Raw genomic sequence first — 11,615 nt, forward strand, 5'->3', positions numbered from 1 at the left:
ATATGTAGATAGATAGATAGGCAGCTGTGATATTTCTCATTTCAGTAATCTGTGTCACAGGTAGGAAGTGAATATATTTCCATTGCTTTGGGTTTCTGAACTGGTCTGTTAGCATGTAGCTGGGATTGCAGGTGGAGGTCAAGGAAAAGCGGTAAGTATGGGCACTTGCATGTGTATATGGCACAGCAACAGGCACTTGCTGGTGTAGTGGATGCCTCAGAGTGTGTGCAAAAGAACGAAGCATCAGGCAATGCACCTTTCTAACAAAAGATTTTTCTTTTTACGTTGGTATTAGTTATAGACTCATGGAATTGTTGATTGGAGGGGACCTCTCCAGCCTCCTACTTGAAACAGGACTTTGTGACGCTAGATTGGGTTAGCTGTGACTTGGGCTAGCTTAGCCAAGTCTTGGTTACCAGAGACGTTACAGAGTATTCCTGTTCTAGTGCTGCATTACCCTTTTGGTCAAGGGTTTTTTCCTGATGTCCAATATGAATACCCTTTTTTTTAATCATCTTCTACTACCAAGAAGAGTTTGTCTGCATTGTGTTTGTGATTCCAAGTAGTTGTAGACTGTTGATGATCCCCCCCACCCTCTCCTTTTTAGATGAAATTAGCCCATCTTCCTCAATCTCACGTCATATGTCATGTGCTCCATGCCCCCAAGTATCTTGCTACTCCTCCACTATATCCTCTCTGATTTCTCAGTATCGTTCCTGGTCTGGGGGGCCCAAGACTGGATACAATATTCCAGGTGTAACTTTACCAGTGCCAAGTAGAGGGGGATAATAAAATAAGTTCCTTAAATCTGCTGGCTGTGCTTTTCTTAGTATAGCTCAGTTTGCAGGTTGGTTTTTTTGTTTTGTGGTTTCAGTGAAAGTTTACCATTGGTTTGTGTTCAGCTTGGCATCCACCGTAATCACCAAACCCTATCAGCTACTCAGACACTTGGCTTTCAGTCTGTACTGATGCATGGGATTTTCTGTCCCAGGTACAGAAGTTTACATTTTTCCTCACTGAACTTTGTGAGGTTTCTGTTGGCACAGTCCTTGGATTTCTCCTGGTCCCACTGGTTGTAGTGCTACCATTCAGCATGCCAGCCATGTCTCCCAGTTTGGTGTTGTCAGTGGTTAAACTAATGTTGAGAACTATTTTGAGATAGTTCTGAGTAGTGAGTTCTGCAATGGGTGAAATAAACTGAGTAACGCTGCCTGTGTACTTCCTATAATCTCTGTGGTTGGGCACACAGAGGAAAATACCTACAGCCTGCCGACTGTATGTGTGCTATTCTTTTGTCAAGATCCCACTGCTGGACCCTCTGCATCAGATCAAAGCACCTGGTACTTAGATGAATCTACTCTGAGTGACAACATAAAGAAAACCCTTCATAAATTCTGTGGACCCTCTCCTGTTGTTTTCAGGTAAACCATTTCCCACTGAAGAGAAAATGTGATATTCATGTAATCTGTAAGTTCGTTCATTGTGTAGACTGTACCTTTATGTGATGCCATCAACTGAAGGATGCTTAGTTTCATGGTCACTTTTCTAGACTGTATTTTTGCATAGCTTCTCCAATGTTATTTCAGTAGAGCATGCTGTATTTGCACAATACCATGCCTGTGTGGTGTTCTCAGTCTCGTGATGCATTGTCCCTTTTAGATTATGCATGTCTGTCCTGTTTAAAGTGCAAATATACTTCTGGATGTAGAACATTCTCAGGATTTTGTATGGCTGTGCTTGATTTAAATTTTTTCTCATTCCTGCCCGCAGTGATGTGAATTCAATGTATCTCTCTTCCACGGAGCCACCAGCTGCTGCTGAGTGGGCCTGTCTCCTCCGTCCCCTGCGGGGAAGAGAGCCTGAAGGAATCTGGAACCTGCTTTCCATTGTGCGGGAGATGTTTAAGAGACGGGATAGCAACGCAGCTCCTTTGCTGGAGATTCTGACTGACCAGTGTCTCAACTATGAGCAGGTAATCAAATCTTTTTGCTGGTGGGGCGTGCTGGGAGCGGGAATTCTGGGGAATCAGGCTGAGCCAGTGACTGGTGCCATGTGCCTGTACAATCCATGGCTGAATAATTTTTTTAACAGTCTGTATGCGTTATGGGCACCTACTTCTCCATGCTAAAATTATGTTACATTTTGCTCTTGTGCTGACTTAGTGATGTCCTGGTAACACTATATCCCAAAAAATACCTCAGTCATTTTAACATTAATATATGGAGTCTGAACTCTTTTGTGCAGCGCACTTGATTTGATTTCTGCCCAGTCAAGGTGATTTATTTTAATCTATTTTTTTTCCTAAACAAGGTATATCACATATGAGCTGTCATTCTGAAAAAAACTAAAGATATACGTTGGGTGGTAGGATCTCAGATTCTTTTGTTATTTTTGTAGAAGGTATCTTTTGATAGGCTTAAGTAGTATTTTTTTCTAAATAACACTAGGAAAAAGGTTTCTGTTGACAGTTCAGGACACTGATCTCAGTCTGCAAGTTTCCTTATTGCTCTATCACATACTTCAGCTTTGAGCAGGGGAAAGGAAATGCTTCATTTATCACATTTGTTCACTTTTTCCCTCCAAGTATGAAGGCATCTAGTAAGAGAACCTCCTGTGAGTGTTTTTTTATGTGGGCATGTGCCTTCTAACCAGAGAAATTTGAAGGGGCCATTAGTTCTCAGGAACCAATATTGCTTTAATGCTCATAGTTATGTTGGAGTCAAATGGTACTAGCTACAGATCCTGTTTCTTCGTGGTTGTGAGGTTAAGTGAGAGCAGGGAATGAGTTGTTGGCCACAACACAGCTCCACTGATCATCTTCTTCTGCAGATAACTGGATGGTGGTACAGTGTGCGAACATCTGCATCACACAGCAGTGCTAGCGGGCACACAGGACGCAGCAATGGCCAGTCAGAAGTAGCTGCTCATGCTTGTGCAAGTATGTGTGATGAGATGGTGGTTCTTTGGAGGCTGGCTGTCCTTGACCCAACTATTAGTCCACAGAGGTGAGCGCCAGAATCAGATCCAGTCTCTCTTTTATTTCTGTGATATTCAAGCATGCTCAAGATTTTCTTCCTGTAGATTTCTTGTGTTTGTATCATTACTGTATTACCTGTTCAGCCATTAGTGCTTCTGGACTATGTGCTATGTAAGGTTCAAGAGCACTATAATGACTTTAAACGTTAGTTGCTGTTGCTGCTTACTTTTAGCAGCATCATGTAGTGTGAATAATTTGTTTTCTGAGAGTTCTCTTTTACATATGAGTGTAATTCTGCATTTCAGTGTGCCAGTAGAGGACATTTATTTGAATTATAGCACCAGCTACCAATAAATTTCAATGCTTTCTAAATGTAACTGTTAAGCATTTTAATGGATTTCTGTTTAGCCCAATCATTCACTGTTGTCTATTTAAAGATGAACCATTTCTTGCTTTCTGTGCTCTTAAGGAGTATACTCTGCAGTGTATTGGTAAACAGCATCACCAGTGTATGATTTTCAGTCAGTGTCTTCAATTGTCCAAGGAAAAAATGTGAGGCTTCTACAGGTTTCTAAACCATATTGTGCCTTGGTAAATCACTGCCATCTTTAGTTAGCACCAGCTGAATAGCAGTGGAGGTACTGAGGGCTTGTGTTGAGATTGTGGTTGACACTGTAATAATTTGTTTTGTACATCTAGTCTAGGAAGTGCAGTGTGTAAAAGTGTACTGCATTAGTTTAATGTGCTATAAATACTCAGAAAATTTTTTTCAGAACAAATGAAAATAGGATGGTATTTTCAATACAATTACACATTAACAAGAATTGCTTTCTGTGAATTGTTGTGTAACATTAATAAAATGCCCTATCTATGTAATGTACATTAGGGACACTAAAATGGATGCAGTTTCTGTCTTATGCAGTTTACAATATTTACGCTTTATTTACGATATGAAGTATGAAGACAAAAAATTGTAGGAAACTGGGAATGAGGCTTAAAATGAACACAAACATCAATCAGATCACATAGAAAAACTATAAAAGTTTTTGGCTTTTAATAAAGTATGAAGTTGTGCTATGTATATTCACATTTCAGATATTTGGCACAGTTCAAATTTGCTCAGCTCTGCTTGAGCTCATACATAATTGAAATGCTCCTGCTTGATTACCAATTCTCTTGGCGTTTGAATTGTCACTGAGAAGAACCCCTTGCTGTTCTTTCCAGTGAATCATAAGGAGACTTGCTACTTCATCCCAAATTCATTGCAGGCTCTCATTCTTATGTTACCTTTCCTGAGTAGTTCTTCTTTTTCCTTCTGAAAATCCTCTCCTTGATTAAGCTCTACCAGTCTGCTGCCTTGTTAATTAATTTCTTCAGTGGACAAACAGAAGCAGTCCATTTTGTTTAGCCTCTTTTGTCCTAATGCCCTTTGCACCTAAATTAGGTCACCCCATTTTGATTTGATTTTTTGTGCTTTTGGTTTTGATAGGAAATCTGAGAGGATTGAAGTGTTGGGCGTGTACCTCAGATCTCTGAAATCTGTGTCAGAAACAAGGTGGCAGTTGATTGAGACACTTGGTGCAATTTATAGAAATAACTTTTCCTCTTCTTGAATTAGATTACCCAAACGTGTAATCCCTTTGGACTATCTTGCTCATATGCTTAGGCCCTATGTGAGATTTGTAACTGGGAAATGCAGAAATGCTTTCTTGTTTCCATGGTAATATGGAACATGGGACTAACTGCTGTGTAATTTAAGTCTCTATAACCTTACCAGCTTGCTTTTTCCTCAGAGTTACTTGAACATCAATTATTTTTGTCTTGCTTGTTCTGTACCTATGGCCTGCAACAGGTGTAGTCTTCCAAGGACAGCCTAGATTAAATTGTCGGGCTCTAGATAGGCATGTCAAGGTAGAGAAGTAAGTGCCTGGGAGGAAGATTAGGTGGTCCTGTCTTGGCATTGTGCTTCCCCGGGTAGGCTGTTTAGATTGTACTTGTGAATGTCATGACTGGAGTTGTTCACAGGGCTGTTCCCTTTTTAAGGCCTATCTTCTTACTAATGCTGTCTATACTTAATTCAGAAGATGTTTCTGACCAAAAGGAGGAGGCATTCTGTGATTTAAGACGTAGTGTGTTGCAGGTGCATTTTGTGTCTGCTTTCTAACCTGTCCTCTTACTTCTCTTAGGCGCAGGGACCTTTGCTCACAGCTCAGACAGTGGCAGCTGAAAGTCATAGATAATGTTAAGAGAGGTCAGCACAAGAAATCACTGGAGAAGCTCTTCCAGGGTTTCAAGCCAGCTGTGGAAGCCTGTTACTTCAACTGGGAGGAAGCTTATCCCATTTCTGGGATCACATATAGCAGCACTGACAAGAAGAACTCATTCTGTTGGGTAAAGGCAATCCAGCAAAGAAGCTGCCGGTTGCAGTGTGCAGAAACTGCCTGTGAGGCTGGCAGAACCCATGGGCAGGAGCCTGGGGGACCATGTCTGCAGCCTGGGGACAGGCTGCATCCCTCTCCCCCGGAGCCAGCAGTTCGTCCGAAGGAACATAGCGGAAAGCGGAAAGCTGTCTCTGAAACACCACAGAGGACTCTGAGACGGCTTTCAGCAGAAGGTGATAAAACCATGTATAAGACTGCAGTGGGCAAAGCAAAGTTGCCAGTGAGCAAAGGCTTGACCAGTAAACATAGTGGGAAACGCCGCATGAGCAGTGAAGACAGCTCTCTGGAGCCGGACTTGGCAGAGATGAGCCTGGATGACAGCAGCTTGGCTCTGGGGGCAGAAGCCAGCAACACATTTAGTTTTACAGAAAGCCCTCTGAGCAGGAGCTACAGGGACGCCTTTGAGGAGGATGGTGGGGTATACTTCTCTGAGGGACCTGAGCCCAGTGTCAGAAGCAGTTCCACCGCCAAAAAATCGTCCAAGGATTCTGTGGGGGAAATGGGTAGTGGTGATGACGACCTGCCTTCTGCAGATGAGAACAGTGGTGGTGTTAGCCTGAAGCCCGAAGTGGGAGAGAATGGTGCAGTGGGGGGAGGGGATGATGGAGAAGAGGAAGATGATTACCAGGTATACTATCTGAATCCACAAGAGGTAGCCAAGGACGATGATGACAAAGCTGAAGGGGGAAATGAAGAGGAGCAGGATATATTTGCCGGTATAAAGCCTCTGGAACAGGAGAACCGGATGGAGGTGAGCTGAATCTGGTTCAAAACACTGTTTTGAAGTTTTATGTATTGTATACATCACAGTTGCACCACCCTTCTATAGCTGTTACACTTAACCTAGAGTGTTCTTAAATCAAGTGCTTAATTATAATGTCTTCATAACCCATTGTATCATAAGGTATCTACAGTCTTAATGTGGTATCACACATCTGTTTCCCGCGAGCTTGACTCCCTGTTTCTATGCTAACACCAAGTGTGTCCTAGTTTTGGCTGATCCCGTCTCACACTCCAGGATTTAAAAATGTAGGCAAAACTGTGTGTGCTTTTTACCTAGTCTCACTCTTGTAAATGGTAAAATTGATCTGAAATTAAAAATAAGTAAGACCAAGACATGCCTAGCAGGAAAAATTTAAATCCAGCCATGTAAGGAGAAATTCTCTGGAAGGCAATCTAAATAGACTATGTCCTGTTACAACCTCAAAATATGTTTAGAGCTTGCACCTATATGAGCAAGCAGCTGAAATGGAGATGCATGGAAATAGTTACAGCCAGTCAGTTTGGAGTTTAGGGCTTTTTGAGTTATTGTCTAATCTCTTACAGCACTCAGAGGCTGGATGGGACTTAATCATGGAAGAAAAGGCTTTTTAGGGGAGTGCTTAAAGGTATGATGGTGAAGGTCCAGGCAAAGAGGACTCTGGGGGCACCTGCTATTGAAGTTAATTGCGAATTGTATTTGCAGAGTCTTTCTGACAAGTGGTTTGAGCAGGCAAGCTCCAGCCTGGGGGAGTTTGGTTTGAATATATGACCATGTGTTCTTTCTTGCAGATCCTGTTTGCCTGTGCAGAGGCCCTGTATGCACATGGATACAGTAATGAAGCATGCCACTTAACTGTAGAGCTTGCCAGGGACCTCCTGGCCAACCCTCCAGATCTCAAAGTGGAGCAGCCACCAACGAAGGTAGAGAGAGGGCTTGTCTAGTTTTGGGGGTAGAAAATAAGTTAGAAGGAGTATGTGGGATGGATACAACAGCATTCACAGACATTTCTCATTTGCTGTCATTCAGGGCCATTCACTGATGCTTCCTCTGGGTTGAACTTCTCTGCATGTCATTAATGTGCCTGATCAGTGTGCGTGTGTGGGTGAATAAAACAGAGAAAGAAAATGAGTCCATCCAGCAGGACTTAGTCTTCAGAAACTCGAGTTTAGTTATAAGCTTCTTCACTTTTCCTTATGCTTCAGAGAGAAGCTTGGTTTTTCTGTTAAAAGCTGCAGGTCCTTTAGGAATCTATTGTAAATCAATTGAACAAAATGCTCTATTTAACATCAGCTTCAAAGAATGTTTTGTTTAAGAGATACCTGCTGCTGTGTGCTATGAGATTATACAGCAGCCATAGAAGTCTTGATTTTTGAGCAGCGTTGTGCAGGTGACCCTGTTTCTTGTGATTCTCTCCAAAATTTTAATCTCCTACTTCATAATGTACCCTACTGGAAATGTTAGAAGTTTTGCTGTTTCAGGATAGAGGGTTGGAGAGGAAAAAAATAAGCTTCTGGAAAATCACTTGCTGTGTTACTAAGCAGTATTTGTTGTATGGAAGGGTTGCCTTAGAAGGGACAGGCATGCAACATCTGCCTGCGCAGCATCAGTCCAAGTGGACATATGCCTTATCAACAGGCCAGCTCTTTCACTGTGTTGTGCTGGAGTGAGACAGGGGAAGAAATTATGTTAATCAGTAACCACTGGGATTTGTGATTCTTTGGCAAAGGGAATAAAATTTAAATGTATTTTATTCTTTCTACTGTCTACTGATTATTGCAAAGGGTAGGAGGACAAGCATAGAATCGTTTAGGATATTTAGGGAAGTGTCCTGTGACAAATTTCTCCTCAAACAGGGCAAAAAGAACAAGGTATCAACCAGCAAGCAGACATGGATGGCAACCAACACCTTGTCTAAAGCTGCTTTCTTGCTGACTGTGTTGAGCGAGCGGCTAGAATACCACAACCAGGCCTTCCAAATAGGAATGTTTGCTCTGGAGCTGCAGAGACCACCTGCCTCTACAAAGGCTCTGGAGGTATGAAACATCTCAAAAAGGCAGTATCCGTAAGCAACATTGTGCTGCTTGAATGCTTTTGCTCATGTGGTTTCCATTTAACCTCCTGAAGTTTGGTTATGCTTTTATGTTTCCTTAAAATTGATTGCACTGGGACTACATGGGTTGTGTACCCATCCCGTTAGCACACGCTGGTTTGACAAAAAAAAACCAATTAGAGATATCACTTCATGTGGCATTACCTTCATTGATAGGAAGCTCAGACCTCATGTGCCAGCAGGCCTTTGATTTCACATGAAGCTACAGGCTTGAAAATATTTAAATGAGTCAAAATATTTTATGAATATATTATTTCAATTAGAACTGCTTACTTACCCCTGATATTAAATTTGTTTTCAGTTTGCTTGGCTAATCTGGGGAAAATAAAGCAATTAGTAAATTGAACTGTCCATATTTGCATTGGTGAAATGGTTTGAAACTTATTCCTTAGGGTGGATTGGTGCAATTGTTACATGTTTGAAAATTGTTGCTTTTGCTGATATCTCATTCCTTGGCAAGTGAACATATGCACTGTGCAGGCATACTATTTTGGACACTGCTTGATTACTATTAGGCTTCCTGTTCAGAAAAAATGAGGGACCAGTTAAGACTTTGGTAATTTGCAGACACCTTGCTTTTCACTGCAGGGTTGTGCAGTCCCCAGAGGTGTGTATTGTTGCTATGTATCCACCTACACTTGTTACACTAATTACCTGTACTTCTTACAATAGGTTTAGAAGATTGTGACTGGCAGTCACTTGCAACCTAAAAGAAAAGAATCACTTTCACATGTTAAGAATGGAGAGAATGCAGGAATGGCACAGAGTAGTGAAATGTTAACGGTCTTCGTCTGGCTGGCATGCTTGCTGCCACCCTGTGCCCATTCTTCTGATAGTCAGTCTCTGTTGTCTTGAATGTGTATATTAGCATAGCATCCTTTCTTCCTACAATTAAGTGTAATCACCTTTTCCACTGACTTATCCAAAGTTTCTCCTGATATTCTTATGAAAGCTGATGTGTTTTTTCTGTATGCAGATCAAGAGTGATAATTTGAGTAAAAAAAATGTCGTATAAATATGAGGCAAGACTTGTATTAGATCTGAAAAACCGTGTTCAGTGTGGAGAGAATGGTAAAGGTGGATACGATGCTGAGTTGCTATAATTTAATAATCTGATAAAAACTATATAAAAACTATTGCTCTACTTTATGTATAGGGAAAAATAGTCCACTGCCCACAGGGCCTGTGCTGATGACAGCTTCTTCTGTTTCCTTGTGGATGCTACCAGGTGAAGCTGGCATATCAGGAGTCTGAGATTGTAGCCCTCTTGAAGAAGATTCCCTTGGGCACTAATGAGATGAACACTATTCGAGGAAGAGCTGAAGAACTGCGAGAAGGGACACTGTGTGATTACCGTCCTGTCCTGCCTCTGATGCTGGCTAGCTTTATATTTGATGTCCTGTGCACTCCAGGTACTGTCTGAATTGACTTGAGTTTGCAAAGGGCATGTTCTGAGGTGCCAGGTCTTGAGGAGTTTTCAAAGAGAAACTGTCTTCTGAATAAGCAACCTAATCTTGATTCTTCACACACTGTTGCTTGCACTTCCTTCCATGTTGCTTTAGAGGTACTTTGTGCCCCAGTGGAACTGTCTCTCTGTCTCTGTACTTTTGAAAACAACTGGAAACTTGCCACATTTGAGCACTCTGTGTGTGTTTGTAAAATCGTTATAAATGATTGACTTTTGTACTCTTATGCTGGTTATATTCAGAGGAAGCTAATGTAAATCTAGTATTTAAAAAGGAACACAACAATCTGGGATTGGAATACTGACTTGGCAATATACCTGCCTGGTTTGGAACTTTCTGAGTTTAGAGAAAGAAAGGGGAAAAAAAACCCCAAGACAGTGCTATGGTCTTGAAACTGGTACAAGGCTAGGAATAGGACCACAGGAAGCTCTGCAAATTCATAAAGCTCTCAGAAATGGCTTTTGCCTTGAGGTCCTAGTTTTGAAAGCTGAACACTAATTCTGCTGTCTTCTTTCAGTGGTTTCTCCTACAGGCTCTAGACCCCCAAGCCGTAATTGGAATAATGAAATGCCTGGAGATGAAGAGCTTGGTTTTGAGGCAGCTGTTGCTGCTCTTGGTAAGAATTTTTTACAAGAAGTGTCTGTCTTCATCCATGTTCTGCACCCTGCCTCATTTTGGATGGTGAGAGTTAGTAGTTCATTCCAGTTTGGTGCAGAAGTGAAAGTGTTTGCACAGTTTGTCAGAACCAGACGCAGAAGGATTCTGCATGCCAGGGCTGAGGTGATTTGCAAAACTGTGAACAATGGAAGGGGGTTATGTGGAAGGAACTGAATGTTAAAGTTGTAACATGAATTTTGACTTTCTTCTTGCTCTTGTCGTGGAAGATATATTGCCTAGACTCTAATGGAGATGGACAGTTTCAGGGAATGAAAGGCAATCACTTCAGAAGAGGTTAGACAATGATAGTGAAAGACTAGCAGAAGTACTCTCAAGCATTATCATATAATTCAGGATCTTAGCATAATAATGGATTCTTGCCTCATTTATCAGCTTCAGAAACAAAGCAGTGATTATATATATATATATTATGCTGACAATACTATATGCCTGTTATAAAGCAGCATGCAAAAAGGAATAGAATGGATTAAACAAGGCCTGTCCTCTGGTGCCTCATCTCTGAAAGGAGAAAGATGAGTTCTTTATGGTGTGGGAATGCTGGCTTGTAGTATCTGCAGAAACTGGAAAAGTTTGTTTGAAGATGGAGTTGTGCGCTTGCCTGGACTTTTTTCCTGTGGCACATTAGGATCTGGTGGTTCTGACAGTTGTAGCAAGCTTAGTATTCTGGGGTCAGACAGCAGCTCCTGTTTATTCATGACCTATTTCTGAAGTTAACAGAAAATTAGGGAAAATAAAAAAATCTTCTTTTGCCTGTGACAGTGAGGTGAATAAAATAGACTGAGTGCTCAGGATAGTGCTCAGGATCTGGAGTAGTTGTAAGGGCTCACTTCATCCCTTTTTTTTCTGGTCTTCAGGCATGAAAACAACTGTCAGTGAAGCAGAACATCCTCTGTTGTGTGAAGGCACTCGAAGGGAGAAAGGGGATTTGGCACTGGCCTTGATGATTACTTACAAGGATGATCAGTCTAAGCTGAAAAAGGTGAGTTTCCCTTTAAAAGGGGAGAGGGAGATGCAGAGCAAACCATGACTGGGTTTTGATAGATTAGATAGTTTTGCCGGTGAGCATAAGTTGCTGTGTCATGTACTTACGATTTACAAGCTATGTTGTGGTGTTTATATTCTTCCACTGATGCAAAATCTGATTGCTGAGCGTGCTTTGCCCTGGAAGAGGCACTCTTTC

General features: G+C 41.6%; 1 protein-coding gene across 1 annotated transcript in view; it reads left to right on the top strand.

Moving 5' to 3' along the window:
• Positions 1-1,300: 1,300 nt before the first annotated feature.
• ZSWIM8 (zinc finger, SWIM-type containing 8) overlaps positions 1,301-11,615 on the top strand; it is a gene marked incomplete at its 5' end in the record, with an annotated part of 23,621 nt that continues 13,306 nt past the window's right edge. The window contains 9 exons of the mRNA XM_010078221.1: positions 1,301-1,421; positions 1,771-1,972; positions 2,830-3,005; positions 5,164-6,169; positions 6,970-7,101; positions 8,035-8,214; positions 9,520-9,703; positions 10,275-10,373; positions 11,290-11,414. Coding sequence (XP_010076523.1) covers positions 1,301-1,421; positions 1,771-1,972; positions 2,830-3,005; positions 5,164-6,169; positions 6,970-7,101; positions 8,035-8,214; positions 9,520-9,703; positions 10,275-10,373; positions 11,290-11,414 — 2,225 coding nt within the window. The remainder of the gene's footprint in view (positions 1,422-1,770; positions 1,973-2,829; positions 3,006-5,163; positions 6,170-6,969; positions 7,102-8,034; positions 8,215-9,519; positions 9,704-10,274; positions 10,374-11,289; positions 11,415-11,615) is intronic.

The sequence above is a fragment of the Pterocles gutturalis genome, unplaced genomic scaffold, assembly GCF_000699245.1.
Source record: "Pterocles gutturalis isolate BGI_N339 unplaced genomic scaffold, ASM69924v1 scaffold34843, whole genome shotgun sequence".
Taxonomy (NCBI): Eukaryota; Metazoa; Chordata; class Aves; order Pterocliformes; family Pteroclidae; genus Pterocles; species Pterocles gutturalis.